The sequence below is a fragment of the Achroia grisella genome, unplaced genomic scaffold (genome assembly GCF_030625045.1).
Source record: "Achroia grisella isolate CSIRO2021 unplaced genomic scaffold, CSIRO_AGI_Agris_v1 utg1062, whole genome shotgun sequence".
Classification (NCBI taxonomy): domain Eukaryota; kingdom Metazoa; phylum Arthropoda; class Insecta; order Lepidoptera; family Pyralidae; genus Achroia; species Achroia grisella.
Window position 1 is genome coordinate 2,618,676 of NW_026712566.1, and position 16,971 is coordinate 2,635,646.

At 32.7% G+C, this 16,971-nt stretch overlaps 4 protein-coding genes across 4 annotated transcripts; 2 read left to right on the plus strand and 2 right to left on the minus strand.

The window, feature by feature from the left end:
• Positions 1 to 34: 34 nt before the first annotated feature.
• LOC131855108 (uncharacterized) lies at positions 35 to 4,131 on the plus strand. Its single transcript, XM_059206339.1, has 5 exons — positions 35 to 94; positions 758 to 934; positions 1,592 to 1,706; positions 3,531 to 3,616; positions 4,114 to 4,131. Exons 1-5 carry the CDS (start codon positions 35 to 37, stop codon positions 4,129 to 4,131), a joined length of 456 nt encoding a protein of 151 aa, XP_059062322.1.
• Positions 4,132 to 5,533: 1,402 nt separating this feature from the next.
• Positions 5,534 to 8,033, plus strand: LOC131855095 (uncharacterized). Its single transcript, XM_059206313.1, has 4 exons — positions 5,534 to 5,584; positions 5,984 to 6,163; positions 6,664 to 6,778; positions 7,951 to 8,033. The coding sequence occupies exons 1-4, from the start codon at positions 5,534 to 5,536 to the stop codon at positions 8,031 to 8,033; spliced, it is 429 nt and encodes a 142-aa protein (XP_059062296.1).
• A 2,093-nt stretch (positions 8,034 to 10,126) lies between these two features.
• LOC131855101 (uncharacterized) lies at positions 10,127 to 13,084 on the minus strand. Its single transcript, XM_059206327.1, has 5 exons — positions 13,028 to 13,084; positions 12,762 to 12,938; positions 11,980 to 12,097; positions 10,788 to 10,870; positions 10,127 to 10,150 (listed from the first exon to the last, which is right to left on the minus strand). The coding sequence occupies exons 1-5, from the start codon at positions 13,082 to 13,084 to the stop codon at positions 10,127 to 10,129; spliced, it is 459 nt and encodes a 152-aa protein (XP_059062310.1).
• Positions 13,085 to 15,015: 1,931 nt separating this feature from the next.
• Positions 15,016 to 16,604, minus strand: LOC131854623 (uncharacterized). The gene is made up of 4 exons (XM_059205753.1): positions 16,566 to 16,604; positions 16,117 to 16,281; positions 15,853 to 15,964; positions 15,016 to 15,092 (listed from the first exon to the last, which is right to left on the minus strand). The coding sequence occupies exons 1-4, from the start codon at positions 16,602 to 16,604 to the stop codon at positions 15,016 to 15,018; spliced, it is 393 nt and encodes a 130-aa protein (XP_059061736.1).
• Positions 16,605 to 16,971: the final 367 nt, after the last annotated feature.

Sequence of the window (16,971 nt, forward strand, 5' to 3'; positions counted from 1 at the left end):
TTTATAGCTACAGGAGATCACAGATTCTTTAAGAATGTTCCGCTCAATTGTTTTATTGTGTTTGTGTGTGTGCAGTATTATGCATTTAACTATTGTAAGTGTATTTGTAAGATTTTTATCATTTACTAGCTGCATCACGCGGTGTTTGTCACTTAAATCCAGCCCATGTTACTGATAATGTAACTATACGTGATAGAATTTTTAAAATCGATCATATATTTTTGAGTTATCTATTACAAATAAAAATATCATGCTTTCTCTTTATAATCTTGGTTATCTTGTATATAATATTATATCTTGGGGTTACGTACACCAGTTAATTTAAAAGTAATTGCATCTCGCATTGTACCTAGTCTGATTTTTCGTCTTTCTGCTCGGTTGTTAGTTATTGTAGCTTGATGTTTAATATTCCATAACAATCTCCAAGAATTGAGCCATCAAACTCAAAAACATTTTTTCTACTTCAGATATTTTTATGATGTCAGAGATCTCTATATCTATTATTCGTGGTCTATAGATTACCATTTCCATCAAATGAACCATATTTCCTACACCAATTCTAAAAAAGCTAGTATTGTGTGATATGTTTATTTATGTTTAGAAATTGTTATTAAATATTGGATTTCTGTGAAAACCACACAGCGTATCTCTGAGTCGCCAATGCCGGTGTCGCGAGGACGCGTATGCATTCTACCGGGACTATAATGTTATGATGTGTCTAGGTCAGGGTTATTTACAAGTTATATACATATTACAGGCAGTAACTGACGAACAAAGAGCTCAGATACATCAGCATTTCGAAACGATCGGCATGGAATGTATTAAGGATCACACCATTACTGAAGAGGACATCGCGAACTTGAGGACCCGTAAGCTGCCAACTAGCGCTGGTGCACCATGCTTTATGGCGTGTATTATGAGAAAAATTGGAGTGGTAAGTTATATAATAAACTATATAACATTTACAAGTCCTGTTAGGAACCAGATTCTTATTTAACAAGAAGGATATCACCAGTTTATCATCCTGACTAGACTTGCTTTGTTTCATATTGACAATCACTAAGTGAAATCTCTCTCTGTATATAGGCTTCCGAAAGGGACGCCTATATTTAAAAAGGACCTTGACGTAGATATATTATAAGCACAGAAGAGATAACCCATGAAGCACGATACTCACCAGTACGCTTGAGTGCCAACCCTGAGGTGAAAATTTCTGTCTAGAAATAATATGATTTGTTATCGGTATTTTCAGAAACATAGAATAGGTCAAATAAATAAATACGTAGTAGAGTTTTGATATAATAAAAAATTTATAATAATATCATTGGATAATTCACACACCACCTAGCTCCAAGTTAAGCAGACCTCGTAGTATAGGTACTGGACAAATGATACAAAAAATTTTTTTCGTATATACATACATAATATACATGGAAAATACTCGTATCGTTACAAACAATCTTTCTCATAAATGCAATTGTTTGAATCGTGCGAGGAATCAAACCCGCGATCATCGGAAGTCCAGCAGTATGTTAAATCGCTAGACCACCGAAGTCGTTAGTCGTATTAATATATTTAAATAAAATTCCAGCTGGACGATAAAGGACAGATGCAGAAAGAAAGTGCTTTGGAGCTCGCAAGGTCTGTTTTCCAGGATGAGGATGAAGTGAAAAAGATTAGCGACTATATGCACTCATGTGCCCATGGTAAGTCTACGTAATTTTAATAATCTATCTTAATAAATCGTAGTATAGTATCGAAAGATGTACACTCTTATATCTGACAGGGAAAATTGTTATAGTGACAGGCGTGTGTGTGTGTGTATTCTAGCTCTTTTTGTTCTGAAGCTCTTGTTGTTGCAACTAACATTATTTTAGTCTTAAAATGAGAATCAAATTAGACAACAGAAATCGTTATAAAACATGGTCTTTACTATAATATCTGAAAGAATAATTCTTGGCAATCTCACATTATAAAACAGACAAGAATGTTACGGTGCAAATAACGGTATGTCGACATTTATGTAATCACTACATAGTACAAAACAAAGTCGCTATCGCTGTCTGTCCGTCCCTATTTATACTTAAATCTATAAAACAACGCAACGGATTTTGAAGCGGTTTTTTTAATAGATAGAGTGATTCAAGAGGAAGGTTTATATATATAATACATGTACACCCGTGCGAAGCCAGGGCGAGTAGCTAGTACATTATATAATATGCCAGCCTAATTATAGAAATACTTATTTCTATTAAGTAATTATAAATAATTGTTTATATTATTTATATATAGTAATTTAATAAATATTGACAGTTCATTAGTTATGATCCTACATGAGAAATAATTGCAAAATCTACATGTACAGAAGTAGCTTCATTTATATAAAATCGTATGGATGGGTACCACATACTTCACCTGCTAACAAGATTCTTTTGTAAGCTGTATTTCTGTTGTATGGTTTAAAATTAGGCAGTGAAATTTGATAAGAATCATAACATCTAAGTGCTCTAAAAATAAACGTTTCACTTCATTTCATTTCATCACATCTGGATTAGCAATGAACGATTGATATGATGGTTATTAGATGATAACGTGATGTCCGTAGTGTTGTTCATGTTTATAAGCGACAGTTACCGTTTACTATCAGGTAGATGGTCAGCTTGTTTGACATTCCAATAAAAAAAATATGAATGGGTATCCAGCATGAGAAATAATTACAAACTCTAACTCTTCATGTTAGTTAAGGCTGTGTTAAATAAGTTTCACACAACGCCAGTCTGCACCCTACAACCGAAACATACCTTAATTTTTACAGTCTACCTCTGATCAAAATTATTTAGTCTAATGAATTAAGTGACAATAATAATAATGTAATAACACAGGACAATTCACACAGCGCGATTTAGTCCTAATCCAAACAGAGCCTGTGTTGTCAACAGATACATTTTTTTTGTAAATAAATACATAATAAACATAGAAAATACCCAGACCGATACAAACAATCATACTCATGAATTCAAATGTTTGCACCGTGCGAGGAATTAAACCCACGACCATCAGAAGTAAAGCGTGCTAACTGCGAACCACCGAAGCCGTCAAATATTTTTTACTGCACAGAAAATATAAAATAATTTAGACAATTTGAGCAAAGGTTAACTTATCCCTGGAAGAGATTTACAGTAAACGGTAAAAGGTGGTGATGATAATAGTAGATGAAAGTTTGCAGATAAATCGCTGGTAACAGCGAGGCTATTATAAAATGAACTCTAATTTATATTCTATTCTGTTGGATTATTAAAACAACAACTCTTTAATTTTAATTGGACTGTATATTATTTATATGTAATTTACAGGAGTACAGTTTTCATGGCTTAATGGTTAGAAACATAAAAAAAAGACAAGTCAGTTTGAATGAAACTTTTTAAATTCTCTATTGTTGCCATTACAAAGAAAAATTATATATTACAAATTATTTATATTTATTTTATTTACAAAATGTGTTGAACATATTCTATTCTCTTTTGTTACAGTAAACTCAGCGCCAGTAGGTGATGGCGAAAAGGGTTGTGAAAGAGCGTTCCTAGCCTATAAATGTATGATAGAAAATGCTCCACAGGTAACAAGTTTCATTATTTTATATGCATTTTCTAGTTAATAATAAAAATAATTTGTTCCTCAATATATATTCCTACTTGAGTAGAACTATGTATAGATTATTAACTCTATTAAACATCTTCTTATGTACTATAACTGTACACTCATCATATCATACACTCATCGAGAAGTTCTCTGTAAAAAAAACTTTGCAATAGCGAACTCTTACACAGAATCCTAAATTAAACCTAAAAAGTTCCATATTCTGATGAGTCTATTTCCGAATGAATGATAGTAAAAAAATACTATATGACTTTTCAAAAGTGCTTATATCATTATTATCTTTAAGTAAATATTATTTATATTTCATAAAAAAGTAATTACTCTTTATTTCACTTGTTCTCTCTTTCTTTCGTTTCAACAGCAATAATCATACATATATTTAAATATATTTTCCCAACAGAACTTGCAACTTAAAATAGTACATTAATAATGATTGTGTTATTTTTTTTATTACAGTTTGGCTTCGACATCTAGTTAATAATATAATACAATAATATTTAATAGAACGGCGATCCACAATGCATCCCCTTCGGCTTGATCTGCAATGTGTTTGAACATAAAAGAATTATTTCATTATTGTTTGTATATGTAATAAAATTATTTTTGAATAACGAACTTATGTCTATTTTTCCCATTAAACATTTATTATATGATTTTTATACTATGTAATGAGGAAGGCTTAGAATATAATAATCTATAGACAGAGAACTGAATTTTAAAACTAGTTTCTAAATTAACAACTGAATGAAATTTAAAAACATTATTTTAAGTATTTTAAGATGACTTAAGTAAATGCCACTCTATTTTCTTTAATCGTAGAACATATACTATTAACTTCTGAAAAGTTCGTCTCTTTCCATAGATTCAAAATTTTTCCCAGGAAAAAATTTCATGCAGTTCCCGGAACTTATGTACGGGTGTAGGTTAAGCACAGATAACATAATATTACATAGTTTATGTATCGAATAGAAAACAAAATTGTTTATGGTAGCCCCCTATCAATACATCTGTAATGATTCAATAGACGAGTCATTATACAGTCTAAGGGATGTACGTACATAGAACTGAATTGAACAAATCCCAAGTGCGGGCATGCGAAAGAACAGGACACCTACTATTGATTCTTGTCTTTTCTATCTCATTTATGCTGCAATGAAATTTGTGAAGGTAATTTATAGTACGGTAAACTTTGAAAAAAGTCAACTTCCTTTGGTACTCTTACCGCCCTTATTTTTACCTGTTTTGGTTAAGGGTGACTGTAGTAGAAGACACATGGCAGTGAAATTATGAGGTATAGAGACATGACTTCTTTCCTTGTGGAACAGGGTAACCAATTTGTATTTTATATAGACAGCTGTAACGGATCAGTGAACTGTATGGGTGTTTACATGATGGAAACGTAGATGATGATAATAAAATTTATTGATAGACAGCTGCGAATTGTGGAACAGACAATGTAGCAATAAATGAAATATACTAAAGAACATGACACAAAAAGAACTGTTCTAAATATATATATGAAAATGTCACACTACAGTTTGAGGCGAATGGTTGTTAACAATAGCAGTAGGTACACTCGTACATAAACAAACCTATTAAATATTCAGGATTAAACTTGAGATGAAAGGAATAAAATAACAACAGGAAAATATTGGCCAAAAGGAACAGGATAAACCAAATATGTTAACACGAAGTATTTTACAAGTAGCAAATAACAATGATAAACAATTCTTGGGAGTCAATTGAACAGCTACCGTTGTAAATCGAAGGTAAAACACAGGATATTGGCGTTTTTTCGCCATTTTGTTTAGTATAAAAATGTCCAAATATTACCGTAACAACCATTGTATTAGGATCCTTCTATTTGGACGGAACAATGTCGGTGCTATACTTAGTCTCGGTGTTCATAGTGCTTAACGTTGCAGCTGTAAGTATAATGAAGTTTTTAATACTTTCTTTTACTTTCTTCTTCTTATTCGATAGGTGTGAAGAACCGGTTTTAATAAGAAGTGGTGGAGGGAGCCAACAGCAACAGAAAAAAAACTTTCTTTTATTTCTTCTTATTCGCTACGTTCTTGACAGACGGTCGTGGTCACAGATGTCATTTCTGTCTCTATTGGCTGCGAATCTGGTACACTCGTGGAGTGGACCACCTACCGCTGTTTTTTTACCTATATATTATGTGCAGCAAATACTTTGTACCCCTATTTGCAAAATTTGCGCTGACAGGGGAGTACAAAATTTCGCAAATTTATAGTTCATATAGAGAAGGAATGCAGAAATGCTAATGTTATATTCACATAATTGTATCTGGACATATTTCTAGGCTATTACACTACATGAACATATCACAATCATCCAACCGAAGTTAACCAGCCACGCGGATGAGTGTCTCGAAGAATTTCCGCTCTCCGTCGAAGATCTAGCCACGTACAAAAGTGGAAAATTTCCAGAAGGTTCCGACGCTGCCTGTCTTGGTGCGTGTGTGTTGAAGAAAATAGGTCTTGTAAGTATTTACTTTGCTTGTATCTCGGCTGTATTTTAGCCTGCAATAATAATTATAGGTAAGCGTGGCTGTTCCAGATGTAAACAACTCTTGCGCTGAAACGAATGCGCCATGTCGTCAATTAAAGTGCCTGTTTGTAATTTCTAATTAACAGCTTTCACTACTTTATATGAAAATATATGTGGTACTTACATCCAAAAAGAATTATAAATTGTTGTCTGTCTATCTACTTGTTTGTTCATGACAATTTTAACGGGACTTTCATTCTCAGATAGGTAATGTAACTGAAGCTAATTTTGTTTCATTAATTTTAATAAAAATGTGGTATTTCACTCCGCTTCTTCCGTGGGTAACAGCTAGTAAAATATAACATCCTGGAAAGTTATTGTAAACGATCGTGTAATTCCACATATTTATTTACAATTCGAAATTTAAAAAATCTTCTAGCAATAGATACTTCAAAGAGCTTCTATATTTATTGTATTTTTTTTTGTTTTTAGTTCGATGACTTAGGAAGTCTGGTGCAGGCTGCAGCATTGGATAAAGCCAAGGAAATATTTACTGGCGACGGAGAAATGGACGCCATTGCAGACATCATCACTAAATGTGCTAAAGGTAGAACTAATGTTAATTTTGCTTGACTTTGCACAAAGCGTAACACGGCCTATACTTAAAGATATTTATTAATTAACTGTGCCCCAGTTTCACCTGCGTGAAATGTATAACCTATATGTTATTCTCATGTATAAGCTATATTACTGTAAAGTTTCAACAAAATCCGTTCAGTAGCTTTTGCGTAAGAGAGTAAAAACATCCATCCATACTCACAATCTTTTGCTTTTATAATACTAATGGGATTATTATATTAATACATGAAGCAAAAACTTCCCCTATTTGCGAAAATTACGCTGACATAGTAAACTGCATACTTATACGTAATTTCTATAGAAAAGAAGTGTGTTTAAAAATTATGCGTTATATAAATACATTAAATCAATCAATAAAACATTACACACACTACCATTTGTATTTGATACACACACACATAAATTATTTTTTTTTATTGGCAGTGCAACTGCCAGTGCCAATGATTAACTCATTATAGAAGTTATAGTCGTTGACTATAAAACCTTAATAATGTTCAAACTTATAATTTAAATTAATTATGGTCGCATCGACTACTGAGCAACCACTAGTACTTATAGAAACCTTTACCGGTAATTTTGCTTAGTTTGTGCAAAGTGTGACTCGGCCTATTTAATTATTGTTTACTTATTTATAGACTCTTTATTGCACCAGATAAATGAATCATCAGAATCAATTAACAGACGCAGGTACAAAAGGCATCCTCATCGCTTATGCAATTTCTTCCAGACAACCTTTAGATAGATGAGAAAAGTCAAAAGGTATAGGTAGTGCTAGAATAGAATGGAAAAAAAACATAATAATTATTATTAATTGTTGCCATATAATATAAATAGCAAGAACATTACAAATTAATAATAACTAGCAACATAATATATTACATATATAAACAGTAAATATCTATATAAATATATATAAACATACATAACAACATGCAATAAATAAATAAAAAACACAAAATAATTCGAGTAGCAAGTAACTGTGATACGTATAGGAATGATACTAGTAGCACTGATAATATAATACAGTACAGTAGCATAAAAATGATGATGACAGAAAAGAAACATTACAAGGAAAGAAAATGTATTTTGACCAAGTTCTTAAAATGGTTCTTAGGTTTTAAACTTGTTATTATTTTTCAGTAAACGACGAGGTTATTGGCGACGGTGAAAAAGGTTGCGAACGTGCCAGACTATTGTTCAACTGCTTCGATGAAATCAAATAGGTAAGCATTCAAAATATCTGTATTCATGTAGCTTTATTACAGACTCTTATGATGTCAAATCTACGGTCAGTTCGGAATGATTTCGAGATGAAGAACTGACAAGAAATTTAGTATTCTTTTCAAATAAATGTTGTACATGTTTACAATAATACAGATTCATTTTTAAATTTAAATTTGGGAGAATAGATTGCCCACCAGCTTGTGCTGTTATTATTTACATTAATGTAGTGTTAATTATTAATATTAATTAATTGCAGTAATGTATTATGTAACGTAAATAATAACAGCACCAGCTGGTGGACACTATATTCTCCCAAATTTAAATTTAACAGCCTTATTTTGTAACTAGCTTTGCACTCTTTCTCCCACAGTCTTATTTAAAAGAAATGGCGGCCACTATCAAAAAATAGAATAAGAGGATCTTATTCAAATTCATGTAGAACATTTTAGCTGCTTATAAACGTTAAATTTTTTATATTAAAATTTTTTCCCTACCGTCCAGTTCAGTATACAGATTCAATTGAGAAGAACTGGCAAGAAACTCAATTGAATTTTTTTTAAAGCTTTTTATTTACTGTGTATATTTATATAGGAATCCATAGCAATATTTCATTCATTTCTTTTAATGGATAATAATGGAATTGTGCACTTATCTTCTGTATACGCTAGCGAGGCACCAGCGTGAAATTAGGTCAGTTAAAGTTAGTCATAATCACCAGCAGTGAATTACGATGGTTTTCAAGGGCAACCTTCACGCTATCACCCTTGAAAATCATCGTGATTCGTGACATCACGGTACATCACCAGCGATGAAGTCTGTAAGCCCTACTATAAAACTCCGTCCTCATTCTTCCGTTCTTCTCTAGGTTCTCCGTTCTCGTTCTACGCTCCCGCTAGTACTTCCTTATAAATTCTCACGTCTTCTAATTTTTTTTTCTCTCCTTCCCCCTCTCCATATATTTGACACAGACCGGATCAGTCGTGTCAATCCTTTAATAGTCATTAATAATTAATAGCAATCAAACTGCCGTCTCAGCCTGATGGTAAACGGTAACCGTCACCTATATACCTGAACAGCACTACGCATATCACATTATCATGTGGCACCCGCCATACCAGTAATGCGTTGCCATTCTAGAAGACTATGATGTCATGCTTCTTACCTCTCTTATGCTCTAAATATTTAGCAAGTTAGGAGTAACAGATTACAGTTTAAGCCCTTTTAAACTTGGTTATTGCTTAGTAATATTTATTTTAATTAATCTTTATTTCAGGTTATCTTTACAAACAAGAACCACCAAGTAATGTATGGCAGAATCAAGGCTTCAACCCAAAGGATTAATTCGAAATTATTATATAATTAAAATGGATTGTGGACCTAATTAAGTTAGTAATTAGAAGCATAATAAAAAAATATTATTTCCAGACAAAACATTTTTTTTATTTAGTACAAGTAACATAATGTTTAATTTCACTATGATTCACGAATGTAGAAAGAATCAACTTTTAAAAAATCAATATTTAATCATATAAATTCAGAATGTAACGAGACAACGAAATAATTACTTTAAAATTCTTTTACTTAATAGAAAGAATAAAAAAATTGCTAAATATAGTTCAATCTAATAGTTTGGAAATAAAAGTGAAATCTAAATCTAGTACATAATCAATTTAAAGATCCATTTTCATCCACAAACAACCGCTCTATTTTCAAAATCAAATTTAAAAAAAGAACTTCCTTATTTTCTACTATTCTAGAATGTGGTTTACTGAATATTTTAGGAAACTAACTATTATAGGTATTCAATAAAACAAATTAGTATTTTACTTACTAAATTATAATTATATACAATTAAAATATAATTAAATTGAAGAAAGGGTCCGCTATCCTAATTCGGTAACCAGAAAGAATGCCAAAATGCCGAGTAGTAGTAGAATTCTTCTAACTGTTCCATTCCCATATGATATTCGTTTTTACCAGCAGGTACATATGATTTACATAGATCTCTATGTCTTCTCCTTTACGTTCTAAATTGATAAATTCTAAGTAATTGTGTCCAGTGACTATTTGAAATGAGTCTTATTTCAAAGCATTAAAAGTCAATATCCAGGTCAAACTGCGAACAAAACCAAAATATTAACAAAAAATGCGTAACGAATAATATTTTCAAAATCAGACGAAAAAAGGGGCGTGGTATAAGTTTGAGGTGTCTTTGTAAATGTCTGATCTGTGTATCTATAATATTGTAGCTCTTAAAATAACCGGTTTTTTTGCTTTTTTCTGTTCGAAACCTGACGCGAAGGAGATGTAAGGTAGAATTTAGTCAACTTTTTGGTTTGGGAGTTTATTTAAATTTCTTAATTTTCTATGATAAGTGCTTTCGTCGATATTATGTAAGTACAGAATTGATTTAATTTACAAAGAAGAATGTTTGGATCTTATTTTTATAATGAATAAACTTAAAAAAGAATAATAGTTCATCGATTTTTTAAAATTCTTCTACTAATAGAACATTGCATTATCGAGAATATACTTTCTGGGGAAAATATGTTTAGTTGCCATTACCATTAAGAAAAGAAGGAATCTGTAGGTTTCAGTTATTTGTTTTTTAATAGACTGCTTGTGTCCCGCGACTTGATATGTATGATATACGAATTTATTGGTGCATAGCATAGACATTTTAGTTAAAAGAGGACCGTGCGAAGATGGTATACTGTAAAAAAGTAATTGAATAAAATATAAAAACGACTCACTTTAGGAGCATGTTGTACCAAACATTCGAACGCCATCTTGGCTCTCTCGCAGCCCTTATCATTTCCCATAGTTTGATCATTAACTGTAAAGTTAAAAGATAAAAGATTCTATTATAGAATATATTTATAATTAGGCCTGCCGGTTTCACCCGCGTTAAATTTCAACATACACATTTCAATAAAAATTATAGTCTATGTGTTATTCTGATGCATAAGCTATATTACTGTAAAGTTTCATGAAAATCCATTCAGTAGTTTTTACGTGAAAGAGTAATAAACATCCATACTTACAAACTTTATGATATTAATAAGATTAACAGTTTAACATAGTCATATGTGCATAGAAAAGAACAATTTTTTTTTCACTAGCATTGTCAAATTGTCTTTGAACTCATCTGTGATGTTCTGCCATAGATTGGTCAAATTTATTGTCATACAAGAAAGATACCATGGTTATACAAATAAAACAGTGCCTCAAGAGTAATTTAATGTTAGTACAAGAAAGAAAGGTATCATGGTACTACAAATAAAATAGGACCGAAGGCTTATATGAATTTAAACCAAAAGTGGATGCTATCTGTATAATAATAATAATAGTAATAATAATCTTTGGATAATTTTGGACACTACGCCATCTTAATCAATAATTATTAGAAATACTTATATACTCATTCACAAAACACTATCTAGTCCCAAGGTAAGCAAAGCTTGTGTCGTGGGTACTAGACAACTGCTATAAATATCTACTCAGATATTTTTTTGTAATACATACATAATGTACATAGAAAAAACTCAGATCGATACAAACAATCATACTCATAAGTACAAATGCTTGCACTGTGCGAGGCATCAAACCCGCTACTATCGGAAGTAAAGCGGTTGTTTGCTGGAGAAATATTACTATATTTAAGTTGTTATAATAATGAATAAAAAAAATGGATAGAATTTACTGTAAACTGAATTTAATAGTGACGCCACGGAATGAAAAAATGTATGTACCTATATGATGTAAAACAAAATAATATTAATGTTCTATACGTGATGTTCCATATTTGAATTTTATAATTTTATTTTTAAATGCATTCTATGGCTATTTGCGATAGCAAATATCTGTATATGCCATGCCATAATCAATAGTCCTAGAATTCTTAACAATTGAGATAAATTAGATGTAAAAGTAACAAACATTTACCAAAAGAGCACTCCTCAATAATGCCATCGACTTTGCTCAAATGATCCTCGCTGTTTTTGAATATCTTCGCGGCGCTGTCGTGCGCTCCTGTTGGATTAATTTTTCCCACATCGTCCATCTGTACAAAAATAACTTTACTACTTAAATAGCTTTATTGACCAACTAAAATACGGTACAAAAGGCTAAAAGCATTCTCTACCAGTTAATCTTTCGGATGAAAATGGGATGAATTTTTTCATCATCACTCTGATGACCTTGGTACCTCATGTGTTGCCTGAGAACTAAATGTCTGCCTAAGAATAATAACAGCATTCGTAGCCTGGTTGCCAAACAGTCAACACTGGGCTTCCAAGCTATATCCTAGCACTATATCCCAACTCTCATCATTTTGATCACTAATGTGGAAGGCCTTTGGTTTCTAGTAGCGGTGATTAGATTTCCGCACTGATAATTTGTGGTCACACAATGACATGTGTTCATGGTAGCGGAATTAAAAAATACTATATATTTATAAATTCATTAAGTAATAACAAATTTTTTTTTTATCTACCGGAAAGCTGTCTCATCACAAGAAGTACAAGCAAGAAACCTGTGTGTTGCTCTTTTAAATAATCCTTGTAAGTTCACATTTACAAGTCGAAACGTGTGAATACAAACTTCCAACCAGCACTAATTTATTAGAGTCAAATATATACAATAAGATTAAATCAGTCGAATATATAGAAGAGCAGTAAGTAAGTAATGTAGATATTTTAAATTAATTTGATTAAGTTAATACTCACAATACCAGTCTTCTTAAACAAGCAAGCCGCAAAGCACCTAGCATTCTCATTGTTAGGAATCATTTTCTTCCTCAACGTTGATATATCAGATATCGAGAGTGGATGATCTTTGATACATTCCAAGCCGCTGGACAATAGTTTGGACTGTATCATTGCCTTCTGTGCTGGAGTGACCGCCTGGAAAGGTATATATATATTTTATCACCATAGAGCTTTAAACACGAAGTTAAATCCATCTTCAATTTAAATAAAATAACATTACTTACAGCATTGCTTCTTGTAAAAAATATGAACAATGTAAAATAAAGCGAATAATTATACATTGTTTTTTAGATATAGCACAATAAAAACTAACAAGAGATTATGAAGAGCTACTGGCTCTACTCAAAAAACCAACAAAAAGTGATATAGAGTTATCAGCATGCATTGGTTTTATAGGCGATATAAAACATGATCTAGCTAAATTTGGGCAGAACTAATTTCACAATTGTGTTTACATCCCGACCTTGAGTTATCAGGAAATATGTTTTTGTGTTAGTAGTCCCCATAGTCGATGTTAGTTTTGGTGAAATTCGATTCGGTGGCATGACGAAATGGATGACCATAAACAAAACGATTAGATTCAATTTAAGCGTCCTACGTAGCTTCTAGTATTTGAGTATCAAAGCAACAATATGTAGCTATTTGACGGCCTAGCGGATTCACATTCTTTCTAGGTGCAACCGAATATATTTGTACATGTTCTTTTTAAAAAGACAGTATTTGTTACCACCTGATATTCCCTGCAATGCAATATTAGCAAAAGCGGAAACCTGGCTGACTGACGGGGCACCAGTGCGGAATGGTACGGAAGCATGAAATTTATTTCAATTAGGTAAGGACATTTATTCCTGCCCGTAATGCCGCTTGCTTTGTAATCTGGGATTTAATCAAATCAAATCAAATATCATTTAATGGTAAGGGGTAACCATCGCCTATATAGGCCACGGTTACCCATTACCATTAGGTGGCCATCGTATTCGCCGTTTGGTATTACAATTAAATAAAAATAATCCTCCTTCCATTCCCAACTCAAATAATCGCAACCTTGGTAAATTTATATATTACAATTGGTAAAAAAAGATTGTTGTACTGAGAACATCTGTAATGGTCCAAAAGATAAAAAATATTCGTGTTTCATATTACAGCGAGTAATATATCGCCACTGCTGCTTATCCCGGATTCGTTACTCCTTCAACAAACTGTAAAAAAAAGATATATGACACATTTTCAAATTGAATAAACCAATCACTATAGATAGTAGTAATATGTGTAAAAAGTGAACCAGTTCAGACAAGAAATAAAGTAGGAATAGTCGAACTTCTAATATAAAATTTGACACGTGAACGCACAGTTTGTAGCAAGCACAGCAAAAATATATTTTCCACTTCACTTCTTGGAGAAATTACAATGTTACATACACGTATGTAAAATTGTAAATTTTATACCAAACCGAAAGACAGCGTTCATCATCATCATCATCATCGCAGCCCGGAGGACGTCCACTGCTGCACATAGGCCTCCCCCAAAGATCTCCACGACGATCGATCCTGCGCTGCTCGCATCCAATGCCTTCCATCGGTCTTGACCAGATCTTCGGTCCACCTGGAGGCCTTCCCACGCTGTGTCTTCCGGTCCGTGGTCGCCACTCGAGGGCTTTACTGCCCCAACGGCCATCTGTCCTACGAGCTATGTGCCCTGCCCATTGCCACTTCAGAGTCACAATTCTACGGGCTATGTCGGTCACTCTGGTTCTTCTGCGGATCTCCTCATTTCTGATTCGATCACGCAGAGTAACTCCGAGCATAGCGTTAGTATTCATGAAATTAAACAAATTTCTAATAGGCAAACAATACCTTTTTTTAAATATAATTGAATTATTTATAATAAAATATATTTTACGAAGCCAAAACTCAGTAATGGCTATTAAATATTTCAATGATATTTAAAAAAAGGTATTGATTGGTAGTTACAGACTGATTATATCCAATTATTACTAACCCTAAATCAGCCCTAAATTGAGCATTTTATTACATATTTTCTAACAAAATGTCCTGTCAAATTTTGAACTTTATACGGGACTACACGAAAAGTACTGTTTTTCAAATAAAAAAAGAATTTTCAATATCGATTCTGGTAGAAAAAAGTTCTAAATTGTAAAATAAAATTATACATTTTAGCATTTATCATCTCTCGAAACTGTAACAATGGGTACTTACTCATGGAAACAATATAAAACCATGACAGCTCTTTCGCAGCCTTTGTTACCATCAGTAACACTATGCTCGTTTACTGTAACATAATAATAATATAGTTTAGAAGTTATGGTGGAACAGAGGGACATACATACATACATAATAATAATATCTCAAGACTCAGCTTGTTTTATGGAACTGATAAAATACTCAAATAGATTTTTTTAAATACATACTTAATTTACATTTCAAACACTCAGACTCATTAATACAATGTTTGTACCGGAATCGAACCCGAGACTTACTAGACCAGTGAGGCCGGCGATGACGGTAATGAATGAAATAAGATTTTAAAACAAAGACACTCAGTCCTTTTTGTTTTCCGTAGTTGTGTAAACAATTAAAGATAAATTCGTATATTTTTCTTAAGGAACTGGAATGGCAAACAAGCTAACGAACGGCTGGATGGAAGGTGGTAACCGCAGCCTTTGCACACAAACAGGAGAGTAAAAATCATGTCATCATGAATAATGATTCCGACCCTGATAGCAGGGTGCTGCTTCTATGTTGCTGCTATGCTGCTGTGAAACTTTGAATAAATAAAGAATTTGAATTTGATTTTTTGAGAACTGTCAACAGTTTCTTTGTAAGCTGTGTTAAGATTAGACTTTAAGATATGGCAGTGAAATTACAGGGGACTTTCACTGCCATATCTCAACGTTGTCTATGTCACGGTTGAGACCTGGTGGTACTACCAGGTGAGCCATAAAACCATATAAACTCACTGTCATAGCTTTGTATTTGTATTAAAGATGATAAAGCGGCTTTATATAGCTAGTATACTAAAAAATAATTACCCGATGTACACTCCTTGGTGATAGCAGTAAGTTTATTCAAGTTCTCCTCTGATTTCAATGCTTTCTTCAGATCATCATTGATTTCAGCCTTGTACATACCGGTATCATCCAACTGTAATGTCATAATTACTCTTTTAATATTAACATATTCAAAGTTTATTTTTTGTGTTTTCTTCTGTGATAAAAATCCAAAAATAATTTATACAGCACAATAACTTTTCCAAGGACAAATTGTTTATAAATAAAATCGTTAAATGTACTGACCATTCCTGTACGTCTAAAAACGCATGCAAACAAGCAAGGGTCAATATCACCGAGATCGTCTGTTTTCATTTGTGCCAACTTGGCCACAGGCACCTGGAACTCCTGGTTGCATTGCATGATGTAGCCCATAAATGCTTGAGAGAAAGGACCCCTGCTAATGTTCCCCTGGAATTATAAATCAATATTTACAAGGCAACAACGTTTTCTATCTTTAAACCTATTAAAAGTTTAAAGACGTTGTTGCCTTGCGGCTCTCTATCTCAACTTATATCTATAGGTACAGTCAGTTCCAATCTGGTCTGCACTAAAAACGTGATGAGAGACGTTTCTTAATGTGTGATAATAGATGTAGACCCGAGTGCGCTAACAGTATACGCTGGCAGGACTGCAGTGAAATATGTTAAAATGAGCCTGTGATCAGGACAGTTAGCCCATTGTAACAAATTTACCAGGAATTCGTCACAACGATTTTCTGTAGAAACCGTCATGATGGTTTCTAGAGGGAACAGCATGGAAAATCTGACATGGCATGTTGCTAGCAATGGGATCGTTAGTTCACATTACTAATTAGTTAGTACCCATTTCTCTTTTTAATTTATATAAATGACCTTCCCTACATGGTAGAGAAAATTGCAGATATAGTATTATTTGCGGATGATACTTCGTTAGTGTTTAAAGTTGGTCGCCAATGTAATCAATTAGACGATGTAAATTATGCTATCTCTGCTATATTAAATTGGTTCACATGTAATAATCTATTATTAACTCCAACAAAACTAAGTGTATTAAATTCACGCTTCCTAATGCAAGACAAGTAAATACGCAGCTATTGCTTAATGATGAAATAGTAAGTTT